Source organism: Ovis aries, chromosome 15 (assembly GCF_016772045.2).
Source record: "Ovis aries strain OAR_USU_Benz2616 breed Rambouillet chromosome 15, ARS-UI_Ramb_v3.0, whole genome shotgun sequence".
Classification (NCBI taxonomy): Eukaryota; Metazoa; Chordata; class Mammalia; order Artiodactyla; family Bovidae; genus Ovis; species Ovis aries.
Genome location: NC_056068.1, coordinates 62,413,130 through 62,435,950, shown reverse-complemented (window position 1 = coordinate 62,435,950; position 22,821 = coordinate 62,413,130). Strand labels below are relative to the sequence as shown.

Here is a 22,821-nt window from a genome sequence, read left to right as displayed (position 1 = left end):
ATCCCCTGGGAAAGGAAATGGCAACTCACTCTAGTATTCTTGCCTGGGAAATCCCATAGACAGAGGAGCCTGGTGGGCTACAGTCCTTGGGGTTGCAAAGAGTCAGACACGACTGAGCACACGCACACTAACTGGCTACAACCTCTAAATCAATCTCAGAGCATCAATTTTCACCTACCTAAAATGAAACTGATCTTCACTTTTACTGGAGTTCAGATAAAATAGGGATGTGAGAAAGCTATACAAATCACCCAAAGGACTTGAGGACTTATGTCTACACATAATCCTTCACACAAATTTGTACAGCAGTAATTGCCAGGACTAGGAAGCATCCAAGTTGCTCTTCAGTAGGTGAATGTATAAACTGTGGGGTATTCAGACAATGGAGTATTATTCAGGCTAAAAAGAAATGAGCTACTAAGCCATGAAAAAGACATGGCAGAAACTTAAATGATATCAGTAACTGAAAGAAGCCAATCTGAAAAAGTTACATACCATACTGCAACTATATGACATTCTGGAAAAGGTAAGACTATGGAGTAAAAGTAAAAAGATCAGTCATTGCCAGAGGTTAGGGGAGGGAAAGGGATGAACAGACAAAGCAGAGGATTTGGGGGCAGTGAAACTACTCTGTACGATACTATGATAGTGGGTATGTTGGTCCAAACTGATGGAACGTACAAGAATGAACTGTAAGGTGAACTATGGACTTCGGGTTACCGTGATGCGTCAGTGTACATTCATCAGTTGTGGCAAATGTGCCGTTCTGTGGGAGACAGACGATGGTAATGGGCGGGGATATTCATGCGTAGGGGCAGGGGATACATGGAAATTGCACTTTCTGTTCAGTTTTGCTGTGAACCTAAAACTGCTTCAAAAATAAAGACTGTTTATAAAAAAGCTATACAAATGTATTAAAAAACACTTCTCTTGACTGGAGTGGGTTGTCATGTCCTCTTCCAATGAAATGGGAAAATTTTAAAAAGGGTTAAAAGAAAAACAAGATTGGAATACAGTAGATTAAGGGAAGCATTTTTGAAAACATTTGAAAATTATAGTATTACATATAAGGAATACTACATGAATATAAGGGCTTCCCAGGCAGCTCAGTGGTAAAAAATCTGCCTGCCAATGCAGGTTTGATCCTTGGGTTGGGAAGATTCCCTTAGAGAAGGAAATGACAAACCCACTCTAGTATTCTTGCCTGGGAAATGCCATGAACAGAGGAGACTGGTGGGTTACAGTCTATGGGGTCGCAAAAGAGTTAGACACCACTTAGCGACAAAACACCAGAAGATGAACATAAAAACCTGAAAAATGAATTTAAGCAAAGAAAAACAAATGATAAACATAAAGAATGTACTTAATAAAATAAAAAGACATGTTCAGATAAGACTCATAATGAATAAAAATCAAATTTTTGTTGGGTGGACAACTTTATAAAACTGAGAATGACTTCCAAAATATTCTTTCCTGTTACGTCGAGGACTATAATTGCCACTGAGTTTGCTAATAAACCATGTGAAGGAAATACCTTGAATGACTGATCCAAATGAAGATTCAAAAGAAGTCTCTTCCGGTTATCATTCAGCATGCTATCTATTTTTTTCATATGAGGCAAAAGTAGCTCATCTAAAACAACATAAGAATTTGTTGTAATAGGATGAACTATTAACACAAAACCTTGTTAGAAATACAGCTTTCCCACAAAACATTAACAGACTGACATTAAATTCATGGTGTAAACTATTGATTTAACAATATTGCACACAAGGTTTTTTTTAAAAGTTAGCTTTAAAAAAAAGTTTACAATAGCTAATTGAGAAGGCAGCAGCATACTATGATGAGAAAACAGAAGCCCTGGGTTTTAACCCCAGCATTAGAATTGATCAACAAATGGTCAAACTGCCTAATCTCTCCATACTTCATTTACCAAGTAAACAATAATAATATTTCAAATCATAAATTTAACATTAAACATTTTTAAATAAAATACTGAGTATGATATTCTTAATTCACTATACAATGGGGCAAAGGATAAGGGGGCAAAAAAAAAATAGTCAAAATTCACTTTCAAATACACAAGGAAAGAGTCCATATAGTTATTTTAGAAGAAGAAAAATACACTCAGGGTATAAATTAATTACTTTTGGTGCTGTAGTAAATAGTTTAGGTTACTAAAAATTTATCAGCATAGCAGCATTTTATAATACTAATTATCTTTAATGACCTTTCTGAAAATGTATATATAGACCCTCAGAATCTGGTTACTAATTTCATAGCTAAATAAAATGACTCTTTATATCTGGACAATAATCACAAGCACAGAGACCAGCAAAAGAATACTTTCGAACGCTGTTCAAAGTCACCACAACATACCTGATAGCTTTCATTTTATCTTTCTAGCAGTGATTAAGTCTATTCAAAATTTACATTTTACAAAAACAAGTTTTAAACATTTGTGGATTGTTTTGAAATAGAACCATTAAAATCTATACCCTTCATTTTAAATGGAGAAAAATTTAAAAAATATATAATAGGAAAAAAATCATTTAAAATACAACTACCTAGAAATGACCACTATTAAGAAATATGTATTTTATGATGCAAGGAGTTCTGATTGACAGAGAAAATACTTGCAAGCTCTTTGTTACTGTTTCTGATTATATGATCAAAAAAGCAAGACTAGAAATTAGAAGACTTTGGATTTAATCCTTTTTCCCCACTCCTATATTCTTGCCTGGAGAATCCCAGGGATGGGGGAGCCTGGTGGGCTGAAGTCTATGGGGTCATACAGAGTCGGACACGACTGAAGCGACTTAGCAGTAGCAGCTGCTACTTGCAAGTTGGGAGCTCTTAATAAGCATGTCACTTAACCTTTTTGAGCCTTATTATCTTTACTCCAAAAATGGCTAAGATGTTCTGGGATTATGGGGAATAATGTATGTCAAAGTATATATGAAAATAATAAAACAATTTATATCATTAGGCACTGCTGTTGAAGTATATTGTTACTATTTATTCACTGTTACTATCTTTTTGATCTTACACTTGTTCAACTCATTCTGATAGAAGGATAATGGAAACTGGCTCATTAATCCTTTCATTCTCTTAACTGTCCCTGGTGAAAGCTGTAGTAGCTGAAGGGTAAATATTAGTAAGCAACATTAGATATATGAATTATCAGCTTATTTCATATGGCAATTTCATCCCTACTATACCAGAAGAAAAAGTTACTAGAGAAAGAGTAAAAAAGGAATAATATTAATAAATATAATCCAAGGCATTTATGGTTTTACTACTAACTGATTAGAAAATATTTACTCTGTGATGTATCTTTTACTGGACATGAATATACAATTTAATCTTTATACCACTGTTATCTGCTTCATCTTTCCAATTATTAGAAAACAGAAATATAAAAATTGATTGAAATCTGGATCTTCTACATAATATAGATATTTAGTGAAATGTAATGAGGATGAAAAAGATTCTAGGATTTAAAGAAACTAGTAGGTGGGTAGTCACTTAGTCGTGTCCAACACTTCTTGACCCCAAGGACTGTAGCCCACCAGGCTCCTGTCCATGGAATTCTCCAGGCAGGAATACTGGAGTATTCTCATGAGTAGAAATCAATAAAAATACATTTAATATAAAATTGTTCAACTATTCAAACACTTCATGAAAAGCTATGATCCTATGAAATATAAAGCTGTATTTACAGAACCAAGATATCAACAGTTTATTAGCTGACAACATATAGGATATATCACAAAAACCACATATTAAACATACAACTAACAGAGAAGAATGAAAAAGATCTGGAAAGTACTGCCAAGAAAGTATGACTTAGCAAACTGTACCATTGCTCTTCTCTAAGGCTTGCATTGTGTCAGGATCCAAAGCAATGCTGACAAGCAATTCCATGTAACTCTTAAAGGTTTCCTTCATTGCTCTTGTGTTCAAAAAACGAGTGACAAAAGGAGCTGGAGGATTAAACTCTGGGAGGGAGAAAAGAGGAAATATTAAATATTCCTTTCTGACAACTTTAAAAACACGTTACCCAACAGCAAGTTACCTATAAGCAGATCAACAGTTACAGATAAAACTTCTTCAAAGTCAAGGTTCTCCCACTCTGCTTTTAAAAACATTTCGAATGAGAGATTCTCAAAGCTGATTGTGCCTATCAAAATCACTGGAGAGCTTTGAAAACAAAACAAAACAAAAAACAGACTGCTGGACTTACTAAAACGAATCTGGAGTAGTAATGAAGCGTAAATGCTACACCTTTAAAAAAGTCCCCAGATGCCTCTGAAGTCCAATACCAGCCCAACATTTGGAAACATTTGCCCTGTAGGGACCTGTTTCCCCTCCCCTGGCCCTACCAGACATCCACTGTGAGGTCGTGCTACTTCAAAATTGGATGGGTTTTCTAGTATTTAATTAGTAAAGAAACCATAAAACACCTAATGTATGAGTTAACATATACATATCTCTTCTTTTTACTTCTACACTTAAATTACTATAAAATTCTGGTCCAGAGTCAAGACATATTTTTAAAAATTTTAATGTAAACACAATCTGTATAAAACAATTTCACTCAAATTCAATGGTAAGAACTGCAAGATCAGAGGAGTGTCTTAAGTTTTACTTTTTTATTCAAATATAGAACCATCATCACAACCTTTAATAGGGGTTCTTAAGAGTTTGGTCCAAACCCTTTGGGGTTTCCCCAACAACCCTTTCAGGGGTCTCTGATGTCAAGCTGTTTTCCTAATAACATTAAGATGTTAGATACCTTTGTCACTCTGTTGACATTTGTGAAAGTAATGCTGTAAAACTGCTGCGGGCCTTTGCTAGCATGAACTGAGACACTGACACCAAACTGTACTAGCAGCCATGTACCTTGCCGTGACTGCCATCTAACGGTTATGGATCTGAAGGAAAAATAACCCCAAACACTGATTTCACTTAAGAATAATCCTTGAAGAAGCAGTAAAGACTTAATTGTATTAAATCTTTACTCTTGAGTAAATGTCTTAAAACTCTGTGTGATGAAATGAGAGGTATATATAAAGCACTTCTGCTATGATGTATGACAGTTACCTCCAGGAAGAGCACCCATGCAATTGTTTGATGAACTAGCCACCTTGTCCACTGGAATACCATTTTTACTTAAAAAATAACAGATACCCTACCGCTATTCAGTATTTGGCAGACATTTTCTTAAAGAAGTGAACCCGTCACTACCAGGAAAACAACTGACAGTATTTGCTGCCAATGATAAAACTGAGGTTCTAAGTGAAAATTAGAATTTCGGAAAACTTATTTCCACCATTGTGAGTCTGATGACCATTTCAATAGTTAAAGACTTCACTGATGAAATTACTGGTAATATTAAAAATGTTATTTTTTAATACTGCAAAAATGTATTATATAAATGTAAAAACTAAAACCATAAGGCTCTTATGAAGAAAACACAGGGATAAATCTTCATGACCTAGTATTTGGCAGTGGATTACAAATATGACACTGAAAACAACAGCAATGAATAAAACAGATAAATTTGGCTTCATCAGAATTTTGTGCATCAAAGGACATTATCAAAAACTGAAATATAGGGCTCACCTCCACAGCACATATACTAAAAAAAAAAAAAAAAGTGAAATATCAACCTACAGAATGGGAGAAAATATTTTCAAATCATATTCCTAATAAGGGTTTAACATCTACAATATATAAAGAACTTCTACAACTAAGGAACAAAGGAGAGATGAACTGGGCAAAGAACCTGAATAGACATTACTCCAAAGAAAGTAAGAAAATGGCTACTAAGGAATTGAAAAGATGTTCAACATCACTGGTCACTAGGAAAATACAAATCAAAACTACAATGAGATATCACTTCACACCTACTAAAATACCTATAATCACAAAACAAAATATAACAAGGGTTGGTGAGGATGTGAAGAAAATGGAAACCTATGTATTGTTAGTGGGAGTATAAAATAGTATAATCACTGTGGAAATCAGCTAGGCAGTTCCTCAAAAAGCTAAATATATAAAATATATGACTCAGCAATTCCACTCTTAGGTATACAAATAATTGGAAAACCAGGACACAAACCTAACAGATACTTGTATGCCAATGTTCACTGCACCATTATTTACAACAGTCAAAATGTGGAAGTAACCCAAGTGTCTATCAATAGAATAAAAAGATAAGGGCATACAACGGATAAACTTATAATGGAACTCCATTCAGTCATAAAAACTAAAAAGTTCTAACATATGCTATATAACATGGATGAACTTTAAAAACATTATGCTAAGTGAAATAAGCCACTCTTACATGAGACACATAGGGGAGGCAAATTCAGAGAGACAGAAAATAGATTAGAGATCATCAGCAGCTGGGGGAAAGGGAGAATGGGGAATTATTACCTAATGGTTACAAAGTTTCTATTTAGAGTGATTAAGCAGTTTTGGAAATAGCTGTGAGGTTGTGCAACAGTTGTGAATATAATTAATGCTGCTGAATTGTACACTTAAAAATGGTTAAAAGTGGCAAGTTTTATGTTATATATATTTTGCCACATTTTAAAATGTGGGAAAAAAATGAAAAAAAAAAAAAATCAAATGAGCTAACAAATATTTTCACATGGCCAAAAAATGTTATAAAGTCATTCATGGATAAAGGGTAAAACAGATTTTAACATAACAAGCATGAAAAGTTGAAGAAACTACCACTTGTCAAGTTTACAAAATAAAATCCTTTGAGTATCAGAGAAAAATATCCATAATTATCTGAAAAAGTAATCAAAATACTCCTCTCTTTCCTAACTACATACCTAATATGAGTCCAGGTCTTCTTCACATACTTTAACCAAAATAACACCTAATAAAAAACCTAATACAGAATATGAAAATCCTATTCTAATTAAACACGAGTGTTTAAAAAACTGACATTAATATGTAACGTGTGTTAGTCACTTAGTCGTGTCCGATGCTTTTCGACCCCATGGACTGTACCTCGCCAGGCTCCTCTGTCCATGGAATTCTCCAGGCAGGAATACTGGAGTGTTCAATGAAATACTGCCATTTCCTTCTCCAGAGGATGTTCCTGACCCAGGAATCAAACCCAGGTCTCCTGCATTGCAGGCAGATTCTTTACCATCTGAGCTATAGGGAAGTCCCTTATATGTAATGGGTTTATTTAAAATATTTTGAAATTGTTTTAACCGATCCTTGGCGATATACATAGATACAAATCATACACACACACACACACAGTCTTTTGGAATCATCAATATATTTGAAGATTATAAAGAAGTCTTAAAACAAATAGTTTGAAAAACCACCAGCCAAAAAACTATGTTTATTATCATATTTCCTTCTTTTTAAGAAGCACTAATAATGCTTGCCTACTAGTGACACCGAGTGGTAATCCAGATTATCAGTGAAAGAGAATTTTCAACTTGACTGTCATCTGAGGAAGCTGTATAAATAACAGTGCAAAGCAGAACTTAAACTTCTCTACTCTAAACAGTAAGCAGGAATGCTAACTGTGAAATTATATATAATGCCTTCCATGCATACTCAAAGCACTAAATTTCTTTACAAATTCTGATACTTTACAAACATTTCTAAATAACTTCATAAGTAGCTTTTAAAAATAATACATTTAAAGCAAACTTATGTTACGAAAGAATTTTTACTATAATTCTATTTTTATCCAAGTAATCTCTGAGATCAGCTCCCAGGCAATGATACTTGTAATGCCAGAAACCATCCTAGACATCAACCTCAACAGTACCCCCAAAACTCAACTCATCATTCAAGTTCTGCCAAGAATACATCTTGAATTTCTCGAAAGCTCTGAGAGTTGGTGATGGACAGGAAAGCCTGACATGCTGCAGCGTCCATGAGGTTGCAAAAAGTCAGACACAAATGAGCGACTGAACAGACAGATGATGTCTCATAATTAAAATTCAGATTTTACCATTTGTTCTTTTACTTAAATCCCTCCAAGGATTCCCCTCCGTTTACAGAATCCCAAGCCTTTTAGCTTTAGCATGGCATACGCAGCCTTCCGTCATCCTTTCATGTTTTTCTGACTACCTTATTAGAATTAGAGGTCAGCGTATTTTTCTGTAAAGTGTCAGATGGTAAATATTTGGCACTTTATGGTCATTGCTCTCTGTAAGAACTACTCAAATCAGTCACTATAAGGGGAAAGTAACTTATGAAAACATGTAAATAATTCCCAGTTTTCCAATAAAATTTTATTAAGCATAGGCTACAGATCACATTTAGACCACCAGTAGCAGTTGCCTGCCTCTGCCCTGGACTACTGAACTGCTGAAAATTTCTTGTAAATGTTACACAATGAGTTTGATGGCTGATGGATGTTTCCTGGTACGTTTCTGTTTTACAACTGTCTCAGGTTTAATTTCTAATAAAGTTAATTTCAATATATAAAGAGCTTACATAAATGCTCATTGGTGTCTTCAACAGTTTCTAACAGTGTACAAGGGTTCTAAGGTCAAAAAGTATGTTAGATAACTGCTATGTATTTCAATCTTTTCACTTTATAAAAGAGAAACTAAGGCACAGTTATTTAGCTTAGTCATGGGCAAATATATGCCTAAGCAGAACTTAATAAGGTAGATAAATTACCTAATTAAGGAAAAATAAATATATTTTGAATTGTCAGCATCATTGTTGCTCTCCATTAATGCAGCAAATCTCAAATTATCAAGGTATTCATTTCATGAAGAACTCACCCTCATCATCACTACTACTAGAGTGGATCTCAGGAGATGAGTCAGATTGGGATGATGAAAATTCTTCTTTCCATTTCTTCCTTTTCTTTGGTGGTGGCTCAGCCTTTACTTTTAGCTGTTTAACTTTGGGTTTCATGGAAGGGGCTTTTGTTGTTGCAGTTTTTGGTGTTGGAGGATCAGAAGTTTTACTGCTGTTACTTGGCTTAGCCTGAACAGTTCTGCAATGTTACAAACAGACTTCATCAACACACTGAAATCTTGTCTAACTCAAATAAATTAATGAGGGACTTCCCTGGTGGTCCAATGGTTAGACCTTTGCGCCTCCACTGCAAGGGGTGCAGGTTCAAACCGTAGCTGGAGAACTAAAATCCCGCAGGACACACAACTTGGCCAAATAAAGTAAATAATTAAATAAAAATTTAGAATAAAAATTTTTTATATAAATAATTTAATTACAAATAAACAGAAAATCAAGAAACACTGGTGAAAAAAATTTAATCACCTCACCAATACCTCCAAAATAAAGTCTAAGCCCTACACATAGCCAATGGCGACTGCTCCAAAATTCTCTTGAAATATACTCTTTAACACTGACATTCAACATATTCAGTTAGTATGGCACTATATTAATTCAACCCCTATTATTTCTCTCTCTCCCTCCACTCCTTTCCCTTCACGAACTCACTTTTCCTGACTATGAGGCTGTACTGCAGATGACCAATGGACTTCTAGTCACATCAGCCTTGGAACATCAGAACTCTCACAAGCTCTGTTGGTGCCAGGTTTTGATATGGACTCTCAACTGCACCTGTGCCAGAGTCCCCGAAGTAAGATTTGCTGTGCCCTGGTTTTGGAGATTTGAAGGAGAGGATAAAATTCCATCACAGAGATAAAGTGGCTGTGTCCAATAAGCTGGAATCTTCATTAACTAGATCTTCTGAGCACTAGATTGAGAATATCTAGGCTCACACCTGCTTTCCCATACAGATTAAAGAGAATGTGGCTGGGTCATCACTTCCAAATTCATGGTTTTCCAAATTCATGCTCCAGACAAGCCAGAGTCACATTAACATATGATGACAATTCTAATGTAATGTACAGGTCTTAAACAGGTTTTACTCATTTTAAATTTGACATTTTGTTATTATTTTCATTTTACTTTCAGATTAAAAAAAGGGAGCTAAGCAAGGTTATCTTTTTTTCATTTTTTGTTGTTGTTGTTGTACCACGTGCAGGATCTTAGGCTTCCCTGGTGGCTCAGAGGGTAAAGCGTCTGCCTACAATGCGGGATACTTGGGTTTGATCTCTGGGTCGGGAAGATCCCCTGGAGAAGGAAATGCCACTCCACTCTAGTACTCTTGCCTGGAAAATCCCATAGACTGAGAAGCCTGGTAGGCTACAGTCCATGGGGTCGCAAAGAGTCAGACACGACTGAGCGACTTCACTTCACTTCACCATGTGCAGGATCTTAGTACCTGACCAGGGATCAAACCTGCGATCCCTGCAGTGGAAGCATGGAATCTTAACCTCTAGATCACCAGAGAAGTCCCTAGAAATGCTATATTAATTTAGGTCATAAAGAGATGGATTCAAATCTTTAGACTGTAAATCCAATTATTTTCTACTATACTAGGGTGACACCAAAAGGACTCAGGGAAGAAAAAGGTATCCACCCCACCATGCTAGCCACAGGCTTTATAATTCCTGTCTCATTACTTCAAAAGGAATCACTTATGACATTAAGTGATGATTTTCAGACTTGTATATAATGGAAAAAATAATCAGTCCCTTTAATTGATATAATTCTTTGTATGTCACCAATCATAAGTTTTCCAATAATTATTACAAACATATTATATAAAATAATAAATACCTGATAGTTTGTGAAGGCTTATTTCTTGGCTTTTTGGAACATACTCTGACATACTCCTTTTTGTTAGTGTTTTCAATGAACTTCACATATATCCTTTTGTATTTATTCTTTGCATCTCCAAAATATCCAAGGTACTAAGGAAAGAAGCACTTTGAATTACTTAATTGTACATTCCGTACATAAAATATTCCCTTGTTGTCATGACACACTGTCATAAAGTCATCCTTCAAAATGCCGCTCAGGCCAGGCTAATTGCACCCTCAATAAGAATGATCCCAGCCTCATTCTTAACTGCAAGCCTATATATAGATGCAGTCTTCTCTGGCTAATCGTCAGATGCTTACTTGCTCAATGCTATTAAACAACTACTCAAGTAAAAAGGAATAATTCTGTAAGTCTTGGTAAATCAGGATATTTGACTGACAGAATAATCAATGTTAGTGTTTCTAGGTCCATCAGAATTCTTCCCACACTAATGTTAATTCCTTTCCATTATTAAAAAAAAAAGTTAAGCCATTTAAGTAGTTGGTATTTATATATTAATTTTATTTTAAAATCAGAGCATCATATACTCTATAGTTCAAATTTTATGCTACTTATTAATATATCATAGATGCTCGATATAAATACATTAAACAATACATTTAAATTTTTATCATTCTGTATTTTACCCAAGATCACTGTCAAAAAATAGGAAGCTTAATGTAAACAAGCATTTTACTTACACTATTTGTAGCAGCAAATTCTCTTTGCCCATCTCGAATTTCAGGAACAAACTTCTGTAATAAGGCTTTTTGTACTTTCCAAATAGCTGGGGGTTCTTTTCCTGTTTTTAAAGCCTCCTATAAGAAGAATTAACGACATTTATAAAAAGTAGCAATATAGTCTAGATTTATAGAATCTGAGAGCTGAAAGGAATCTTAAAGAACTCCCTAGTTCAACCTTTTATCTTTTACCTAGCTGAACTTTCACAGTAATTCTTATACATCAGCTGTTCATTCAGTCTCTGCTAAAATTCTTCCAGAAACAGGGAGTACAAATATATAAAGTAGCCCACTACCCTTTTCTATAGCTACTGGAAAGTTTTCTGCTAATGATACATTGTTTGTGCAATTTTATTACATATAGCACGTACATATTCAAAACTATCAGAAACAAATATGCTAAAATACAGACAATTGTGAATGGAAGGAATATGGATAATTTAAACGTTATGTTCTTCACTGTATTTTTTAATGCCATTTCTCTCCACTGCAATTAAAAAATAAAATTAAAGCAGGCAAACATGGCTTATTCATGTTGATGTTTGGCAGAAACCAACACTATTCTGTAAAGCAATTATCCTTCAATTTAAAAAATTGATAAATTTAAAATTTAAAAAAAGCAAGCAAACAAAACCCCCAAAATAAGTGTTCTTAATAGTGCTAAAATTTCTTACACGAAATTGTAATATTCTACAATTTGAAATTACAAAAAAATAGTCTAATGCTACTTTCACATTCTATTCCTATTATTTTCTTTAAATTTTAAAATTACATAAATAACCATTTTCTCCAAACTTCATAATTCTTCACAACTTAATCTAGACACAAGGTATTAAGCCATCACAAAGACACGCCCCCTAAACTATGACCTTTAGACCTGGGAACATTCACATTACCTTAAAAGTCTCTATGTCTTCTATCTTTACCACAAATTCATCACGCTCTCTGTACTGGCCTTCTCCTCCACTTTCTGGGTCCTCCTCATCTGTAAAACCTTCTATAGCAACAGTGTCCTGTCCTTTGGCAAACTGGTCTGAAAGAAGACCGTCAAGTTCGATGGACTTTGGGGGTTCTGAAGAGTTTATATTTTCTGGGGTCTTTGCTGCAGATGGAGGAGAGTAGAGAGTTTCTTGCTTAACTGCACCCACAGCGGTGGAGGAAGTAGCGGCAGTGCCAGTAGCGATGGCAGTTGTGCTAGCAGTCGCCACCTGTGTGGCTTCTGAAACTAGATCAAGCAAATGCAAATTAGCAATAAAAATATCAAACATTTATTTGCTTTGAGTAAAATCTGCACAGTTTACAAAGAGCCTTTATTATTTTTGCCATCAAATTGTTTGAAACAATGAAACTAAAGAATGCTTGTTAGACCCAGAGGATGGACTCGTGGACACAGTGGGGGAAGGAGCGGGCGGGCGGGCTGAGGAAGCAGCACTGACTTACATGCACCACCATGTGTCGCTGCTGCGTGACACACGGAGCCAGCCTGCACCCGGGCACAGCGGGCGAAGGAGAGGGCGGGCGGGCTGAGGAAGCAGCACTGATACACGCGCCACCATGTGTGAGACAGGCGACCGGCAGGCCGCTGCCGCGTGGCACATGGAGCCAGCCTGCACCCGGCCACAGCCCAGAGGCAGGATGTGGGAGGACAGAGGAAGGCTCAAGAGGAAGACGATATATGAATATATATATACATATACATGTGTGTGTGACCGATTCAACAGTATGCAGAATGCTGTATGCAGAAACCAATACAACCCTGTAAAGCAATTATCCACCAATTGAAAAAATCGAAATAAAAAAAGAGTATTTTTTAACTTCTCAACATCTGGATGACAATTAGAAAGAGAACCTCCATCAACCTAAACTTACCCCTAGTTCCACCTAAGTAGCACAAAAATATTTTTAAAAGAACAGAGACAAAAAAGCGATGTAAGACTAGGGTCAGACAACCAAAGTGTTGAAGGCCTAGAAGAAGAAAAACCACTGAAGGTGGGAAACAAAACAATACCCCTCAAATACTTTGAAACAGCACTGGAAGCTAAATAAGAAGGATCATAAAGTAATATGAAAAACTGTATGCCAACAAATAACTTAGGTGAATGGGACAAATTCCTAGAAAGACAAAAGCTACCAAAAGAACTCAAGAAGAAAGAGAACATCTGAATATCCAGCCCAACAACAAAACAATAAAACAAATTAAAAACATCCCACAACGCTAAGCACAGGTCAAAATGGGTACAAAGGTGGGTTCTATCAACAGTTAAGAATTAATACCAATCCATCATAAACTCAAAGAGATAAGAGGAAATACTTCCCAACTCATTCAAGGCCAGTATTATTCCAATACTTAAACTAGACAAAAACATCAGGAAAACACTATAGACCACTATCCCTTTTGAACACAAACACAAAAATCACTAGCAAAATATGAACAAATATTCCAACATACAAAAGAAGTATATGGGCTTCCCAGGTGGCCCAGTGGTAAAGAATCCGCCTGCCAAGCAGAAGATGTAGGAGACATGGGTTCAAATCCCTGCATCAGCAAGATCCCTGGAAAAGGAAATGGCAACCCACTCCAGTAAATATCGTGACCAAGTGAGTTTTATCACAGAAAGGCATGCTTGGTTTAACAGCTAATCAGAGACTTCCCTGGTGGCCCAGTGTTAAGATACCAGGCTTCTACTGCAAGGGATGCAGGTTTGATCCCTGGTCAGGGAACTAAGATCCCCCATACTGTGCAGCATGACCAAAATAAAAAAAGAGGAATCGGCACCAAAATCCCTATAAAAATCCTAGCTTATTTTTTTTGTTTTTGCAGAAACTAACAAACTACTCCTAAAATTCATATGGAAAAGTGAGAGAGTCAGAACAGTCAAAATAATCCTGCAAACGAAGAATAGATTTGGAGGACTCGCATCTCAGAAATTCCAAATCATACCACAGTAATTGAATTTCAAAACTTAATTACTCCTTTAGTAATTAAGGCAGTGTGATAGTAGCAAACGATAGATATGCAGATCAAAAGACTAGAATTAAAACCCAGAAGTAAACTCTATATTTACAGTGAAATGATTGTGAACAAGGGTGCCAAAACCATTCCATGGGGGAACCAAGAAAAGGCCTTTTGACAAATGGTACTGGGACAACTGGATAGGAATAAAGAATAAAGCTGGATGTCTACCTTATACCATATACAAAAATTCATTGAAAGCAGATTATAGTCATAAATGTGAAAGCTAAAATTATAAACGTCTTAGCTTCATGACCTTACAAGTAACAAAAGAAAGAATAAGTTGGACTTGACCAAAATTGAAAACTTGTACTACAGCTGATGCCATCACAAAACTGGATAGATAACCTACAGAATGGGAAACACTGTTTACAAATCACACACCTGCCAGATATTAGTATCCAGAATATATAAAGAACTCTTAAATCTCAAAAAGAAGAAAGACAAATAACCCAATTTAAAAAATGAGTAAGACCTGTTTGTCCAAAAATATAAAAATTGTCGATAAGCACATGAAAGGCCACCCAACACTATAGGTCAGTTGCATTAGATCAATGCAACTTCAGTAGCCAATTGCAGTCTTGCCATCTAACCTACCAGGATGGCTCTAAAAATACAGGAAAAAACATACTAGCAGACATGAAGAGAAACTAGAACCCTTGTACCTTGATGGAGAGAATGTAAAATGGTACAGCCACCTTGGAGAACAGTTTGGCCACTTCTCAAAATGTTAAGCGTGGCACACAGGACTCTATAGTTGTGGCAAGCAGGCTTAGGTTATCCAAGGCACATAGGATTTGGTTCCCCAACCAGGGATCGAACCCCATCCCCTGTGTTTAAAGCAAACTGTGGTTTCTTTACCACTGGACCACTAGGTAAGTCTCCTGTTCTAATATATTTTTATGTTACTATAATTATGTATTATGCTTTCTTCCTCAAAAATGTAATCCAATATATCCAAAGTATTATTTCAACACAAGTCACGTTGAGGAAAGCCCATCAAAAATATACATAAATGGAAAAATAATTTTTATGTCTTGTGACCAGAAGATTCTCTATATTAAACACTTAAATACTTGTATAGTAGGTCCAAAGAAATGTTTTGCCAGTGTAATATAAAACAAATGTAAAGGTAAAAAGAATGCATCTTTTGAGTGGGTGTGGCATTTTAAAATTATTCATTTATGAATTCATGGGTGAATATTACATATTGACATGGGTTTTATAACCAATTTTATTTTTATCCTTTATTGATATAAAAACTGGGAAACACTGTTCTTATAAGTAATGAATAAATGAAGGAATAAAGGAGATTTTATTATACCAATGTCACTGAATTTTAAAAATATACTGTTTCCAAGTTACATGGCAAAACAAATCACATAGCTATCTAACAAAAACAGAGATACTGCCACCAGCAGACTCTCAGAAAAGGAAAATGTAATGGACATGCTTTAGTCATAAGCAAAATCATCCCAAAGAGAAGACATGAGGTGCAGGAAAGAATGGAGGGCAATATGGTTAACTGTGTGTGTGCTTAGTCGCTCAGTCATGTCCCACTCTGTGTGACCCCATGGACTATAGCCTGCCAGACTCCTCTGTCCATGGGGATTCTCCAGGCAAGAATACTGCAGTAGGTTGCCAAGCTCTCCTCCAGGAGGTCTTCCCAACCCAGAGATTGAACCCAGGTCTTCTGCATTGCAGGCAGATTCTTTACTGTCTGAGCCATGAGGGAAGTCCAAGAATACCGGAGTGAGTAGCCTATCCCTTCTCCAGGGGATCTTCCTGACCCAGGAATCGAACCGGGGTCTCCTGCATTGCAGGCAGATTCTTTACCAGCTGAGCTACCAGGGTAAATGTATAAATAAAACTAAATAATCATTGACTGTTTAAAAAAATATTTCTTATTGAGTATTAATTAGAAAACAGGATAGAATTAAAATACACAGGGGAATTCCCCGGCAGTCCAGTGGTTAGGACTCCTTTCTTCTACTGCTAGGGGCCTGAATTCAATACCTGGTCAAGGAAACAAGATCTTACAAGCTGTGTCATGGCCAAAATGAAAAAAAAAAAAAAAATACATGGTTATCTACCAATAAAAAGAGTGAGGCAAAGTGAGAGCATAAAATGGAGTTTTAGTGCTCAGTCTTTATGTTGTTCAGGAGAAAAATAAGATACTAACAGATTTTGAGGAGGTGAAAATACATACTGTAATCCCTATTAAAATCAAGAAAAGAACAAAAATATTTCATCACAGTCATCAGGGGGTGAGGGGTAAGAATGAAGACTGACCATGTGTTGATGATTACTGAAACTGAATGATGCATAAACTGGTTTAATTATATCAATCTTTACAACTTTGTGTTTGAAATTTTCATAATAAAAAAGTTAGGAAAATATTTTATAAAAAGAATAGCTTCCAAATTAGTGAAAGGAAAAACTTATCAATACTATATAATGTCCTTTATGAAAAGTTTTAAAATGAGCCAAAGAAAATACAGACACACGTGGTAGAATTATAAAAGAAAAGCATGGAAGCAAGTCAGACAGTGTTTAGTTCTACAGATTATGACCCAGATCTACTTTAATACTCTATTTTTGAGCTTCCTTGCTTTCCAATGAGTAACATTTAACACAGTAAACTTCCTTCTTTGCCCCACTCACTTTTGGCACATTCCACTGGTTTCAAAATATAACGTTCCACTGTTCTAAGTGGTTTGTCATTTCAGTTTTAATTTCCTTTTAAAGCCATGAGTAATTCAGAAGTCATCAGAAGTTATTTAGAACTTTTAGGAAGAAAAACTTACTTTTTAATCTTTTTGTCCTTTTTTTCTTTCTGCTTTTCTTTTACGAAATTACTGCATTGTGGTTAGGGAATATGTCTTAATTAATATCCACATTTTCAAATTTATGAAAATTTTGTGTGTGTTTTCCTTATGTGTGTTGCATTTTCATACATAAGTTATGAGGGGCTTCCCTGGCAGCTCAGGTGGTAAAGAATCTGCCTGCAATGCAGGAGACCCGAGTTCAGTACTTGGGTCCAGCAGATCCCCTGGAAAAGGAAATGGCAACCCACTCCAGTATTCTTGCCTGGAGAATCCCATGGACAGAGGAGCCTGGCGGGCTACAGTCCATGGGGCTGCAGAGTCGGACACAACTGAGTGACTGAGCATGCACACTCACACACACGTGAGTTATATCTCCCAAGAAAAAATGTTCTGAAAGAACAGAGACATAGAAAACATACTAAAAATGCTAACAATAAGATTACTATAGCAATATTAAAAACAGAAATGGGAAATGTGAAAAAGATTTTATTACGATAAAAGGAAATAGAACTGTAGTAAAATTTTATGCACCCAATTATATGGGTTTAAAACATCAAGGGAACAGTATTAGAAAAGCAATAAAACATAGTTGGATATTTTAACACACCTTTTTCAGGAATCAACAGATCAAGCAATCTAAAAACAAATAAGTATAGGGAGGATTTTAAAAAAATTTTATTAAAAATTTCAAACATACATAAAATTAGAGAATACAAACCCTCACATACCATAACCCAACTGTAACAATCATACACATTTTGATATACTTCTTTTATTTTTCTGTCACCCCTATTATATCTGCTGGGATAGTTTAAGGCAAATTCCAGATCTATCATTTTTATACCTGCAACATATATATACATTTTTCTTAAATAACCTAATGTCATTTATTATATTAAACAGAAAATAAAGATATAAAGGGTTTGAACAATATTACCAATAAAATCTATCAGCACTTGATACTCATGGGACATTTATAAAATTTGACATTTACCAAGCTACTAACAAAATTTCCGTAAATTTCAAAATGTAGGCATTACCTAAGCCATATTCCTTTGACCACAATAGAACAGGGCCATAAATTAATAATAAAGGACTACCAGCAGGGCTATAAATTATTAATAGTAATAAAGGAATAAAAACAACAAAAACTCCAAAAACCTACTAGGAAACAGGTAAAAATCCACTCTTCTTAATAATTATTGGGGTAAAAAGGAAATCAAAACTAAAATGACAAACCATTTGGAAAGGACAGTGAGAAACATAACAAATTGAAGCCAGAGGAATAAAGCCACAGTGTGGTGGGGGTGGGGCGGAACGGGGAAATTTACGACTTTAATCCCATTCATTAGAAAGCAACAAAAAAATAAACTGGCCAATGAGAGATTATTCAACCCAGGGAACAGGAGGAAAAAGAACTGATAAAAGCAGAAATTAAGAAAAAGTGAGTAAAAAATGATAGGAGCAAAAAAAAAAAAAAAAGTACACTGGTTCTTTAAAAAGAACCATTAAATAGGCAATTGTTCCATAGATTGATAAGGAAAAAGATTCAAATAATCACAACAAGAAAGAGAACATAAACTGCATAACAGAGGAGACTGAAAACTTTTGAGGAAACACTATGTACAATTTTATAACAACAAATTTTAAAATCTAAATTAGAGAAATCATTTTACTAGAAAATAAATAAATAAACTGACCCAGACAGATCAAACTATCAGGAAGAAACTGTTAAGTCCCAGATGTATCCTTAGAAAGTTCCACCAAATCCCAGTTATATATAGCAAACTTTTTCAAATTTAAACAAATAAAAAAGCTTTCCTAATTTAATTTATAAGGTTAGCTAATTCCTGAAAACAAAAGTGAGCAAAAACACTAATCCCATTTGTGAATCTAGGTGTAAAGATCCCAAACAAAATACTAGCAACTTAAATCCTACAATGGACGAAAGTGATTCATCATGACCAAGCAGAGTTCGTGGCAGAAATTTTAAAAAGGAGGCTCAGCATTAGGGAATCAAGTAACAGATCAATGTAGGAGAAAAGAAGGCAGATTTGTCAGAGTGAAAGTGAAGTCGCTCAGTTGTGTCCGACTCTTTGCGACCCTGTGGACTGTAGCCCACCAGGCTCCTCCGTCCATGGGATTCTCCAGGCAAGAATACTGGAGTGGGTTGCCATTTCCTTCTCCAGGGGAATCTTCCCAACCCAGGGGTCGAACCCGGGTCTCCCACATTGCAGGCAGACGCTTTAACCTCTGAGCTACCAGGGAAGCCCAAGAAACTCAAAAAAGCATCTGACAAAATTTAATGCTTACTGTTAATGAAAAAAAAAAAAAAAAAAACCTTTTAAGAACTTCAAAAGAGAAGGACATTTTCTTAAAGAGTACAGTATATTAGAAACTGACAAATAATTTCCAACACTATGTATTTTACTAAATATCAAGGAGAAGGCTAGGATGCTGGCCATCATTAAACAACAGAGGCCTGAGCCAGTAAGATAAATTACCGCCCACCCCCAGAAATAGAAAGATAAACTACTGTTATTTTTAGAAGATACAATAATCTATTTAAAAAATGCAAGAGAATCAGGTGGAAAAACCATCAAAATAAAAATTCAACAAAAATGCCAAGATAATGCCGGGGATAAGATAATGCCGGGATGAGAATCCCTGGTCCAGAAGATTCCACATGCCATGGGGCAACTAAGCCCCTGCACCACAATTGCTGAGTTCCTGCTCTAGAGCCCGAGAGCCACACTACGGAAGCCCATGAGCCCCTGCTTTGCAGTGAGAGAAGCCACCACACTGAGAAGACCACGCACCACAACTAAGAGCAGCCCCAGCTCACTGCAACTGGAGAAAGCCATGCACAGCAACAAAGATGCAGTGACACCAAAAACAAAATAAACGAATAAAATAAACTTCAACAAAAATACCAAACGCACTAAAGACATGAAAATCAACCAATGCCACACATTATCAGTAACTAATGAGAGAACAGTATCATGAAAACTGTATTTAAAATAATAAAAAAATACTATTAAGGCTATAATATAGATTATCTATGTGGAAAAATGGTAAGATATTAAAAGACATAAGATCTGAATAAGTAGAACAACATTACATTCCATAAGTGGATGAGAAGACAGTATAGTAAAGATAACAATTCTCCCTTAAAATTATGAATTCAATGTAATCACAATCAAAATCAAAACACTCAAGGGGCTTCTATTGGCCCATTATAGAATAGTTTGAGGATCAGAAATAACGACTGTAATTTGTAAGACAATAAATTTTTTAAAATTCATGAAAGGCTTCTGGTGCCAACTAAGATCAAATAAGTCCATTAGACCTACTTATTACAACTAAAACTGCTGGACAAAATATAAAATGGAACTACCGGAAGACTACGAAAAGTTAGTAACTACAGGCAGACTGGGAAGGTAAGGCCAAACTGAAATAACTATTTATTTATTTATGAGAAAGAGGTTTCCTCATTTTCTTTCCTCTTATCACCTGGCAGGTCTAGAGGGTGGCCCCTATGCAGAACTATACAGGACACAGATAACAAAACCCCCAAGAAAATCTATCTTTTTGGACAGAGGAGTGGGGAAAGGAGACCCATGCAAGGTGAGAGTATGCGGAGGCTTTTCCATTTCTTTCTTCTTTTCTTTCTCTTTCCCAGCCCTGCCCCAAAGGTAACCGAAGTCACAGAGTTGCAACACAGAAGCAGTAAACCCAACATCGTAAACCTGGACAAAGCACCTGTCTTTTTGGAGAACCAGAGGAACCTGGATGCGCCATGAGCTCCTACGGCATGAAGAGCAGAAAATGTTGTATGTCAATTATATCTCAATAAAGCTTAGGGACAATGTGTAGGAAAATTACCTGTTCTTTTTTTTCCTCCTCTCTTATTGCACTGCCCCGGGGCAGTCCCAGTTACACAGAATCATAGTAAAGCATGGGCAGTTTTTAAAAAGTCCAAGGAAAATTACAGCTTTCTAGTCCAAATGACCAGGAAAGGAAACCCTGGGAGTTGGGCATGTAGGGAAGTTCCCAGAGAAGAGAACTGAAGAGTGGTATCCTCTAATTCTGTGCATGAACCCACACAAATCCTAGTTTCATGCTGAAACTGCACATATGCAGAAGAGACCCAAACTAGTACAGCAAAGTCTTTGAGACCTAAACTATAACAAAGTCTACCATGCATCCAAGTTTCAGACTAACTGCTGAGTCAGATCCAAAGAAGCAGAGCAAAGGCTTTGAAAACTGACCTAACATCAGACCACCACTCAAAGGTGAGACAGAACTTAAGGTCTGACTGCTTGCTAAAACAAAGCAAACCAATATTCTCCAGAGGATTTTAACAAAACCCAGAATCTTACAGTATTGTACTAAAAATGTGCAGGATGCAATTCAAGATTGCTCAATATATAAAGAACCAGAAAAATGTGACCAATTTTCAAAGGGAAAAGATAATGAGCAGATGCCACTCTAAGGTGACTCAGATGTTGAAATTATCAAAGACTTGAAGACAGCTATCATAACCATGCTCCCTGAGGTAAGATAAACATACTTTTGAAATGAATGGAGATATGTAAGTTCTCAGCAGAGAAACTAGAACTAGAAAAAAGAACACCAAATACAAATTTTAGAGTTGAAAAAAAAAGTGAAAATATCTGAAATAAAAACTACTCCCTGGGTAGACTCAGTAGTGAACTGAGAAGGTGAAAAAGTCTAAGAACTTGAAGATAGACCAATAGAAATGATAAAATCTGAAGAACAGAAAGGAAGAAAAGATTGAAAAAATAAACAGAAACTCAGAAACCTGAGGAATAATATCAAAATATTATACTTTCATGTCACTGGAGTCCAGTAAGGAAAGAAAGAGTTTGGTGCACAAAAAAGAATGCCTGCAAACTTCTCAAATTTTGAAAAAGATACACATTTTACAGATTCAAAAAGCACACAGGATGAACCTTATCCAGAGAAATAATTACATGACTGAAAGTCAAAGAAAAAGTTTTAAAAATGGAATACATCTTTGGGCTGAAAGGAAATGATACCAGAGGGAAACAGGGAGTATGAAGAATAAAGGAAGTACAAGAGCAATTATAAATATCTGGGTAAATATAATAGACTATTTTGCTCCTATTAAATTATTTAGAATATGTATGATGGTTGTAAGCAAAAATTATTTCTCTATCAGGGCTTTCAACAGGACAAATATATATAACATAAGAGCAAGGGTAAAGAGAGCTCTATGGTTTTTAGGTTTCGCCATTTTATTTTATGTAGTAAAAATATTAGCTAAGTGGGTTGTAATCACTAAGTCAACCACTAAAAACATAACATGAAAAGATACAGCCAAAAAAAAAAACAACAAAAAACCCAGAGATAAATTTTTAAAAAATATAGTAAAAAGTTCAAATAATTTTTTTAAAGATAGGAAAGACACAGAAACAAAACCAAAGAGGGAAAACAGGAAACAAAGAATGAAAGACTGAACTACATCAGTAATTACATTAAATGTAAATGGTCTAAACAAGCTAATTGAAAG

At 35.6% G+C, this 22,821-nt stretch overlaps 1 protein-coding gene across 8 annotated transcripts in view; it reads right to left on the bottom strand.

Annotated features, from left to right (window-relative positions):
* Nucleotides 1–22,821, bottom strand: part of QSER1 (glutamine and serine rich 1) — a 78,155-nt gene that overhangs the window by 10,478 nt on the left and 44,856 nt on the right. For all 8 annotated transcript variants that reach the window (XM_060400042.1, XM_042233321.2, XM_042233325.2 and 5 more), the window contains 6 exons: nucleotides 12,320–12,648; nucleotides 11,385–11,501; nucleotides 10,660–10,793; nucleotides 8,787–9,004; nucleotides 3,864–4,001; nucleotides 1,535–1,632 (listed from right to left, as the gene is read on the bottom strand). In XM_060400042.1, the coding sequence (XP_060256025.1) occupies nucleotides 1,535–1,632; nucleotides 3,864–4,001; nucleotides 8,787–9,004; nucleotides 10,660–10,793; nucleotides 11,385–11,501; nucleotides 12,320–12,648 (1,034 nt within the window). The remainder of the gene's footprint in view (nucleotides 1–1,534; nucleotides 1,633–3,863; nucleotides 4,002–8,786; nucleotides 9,005–10,659; nucleotides 10,794–11,384; nucleotides 11,502–12,319; nucleotides 12,649–22,821) is intronic.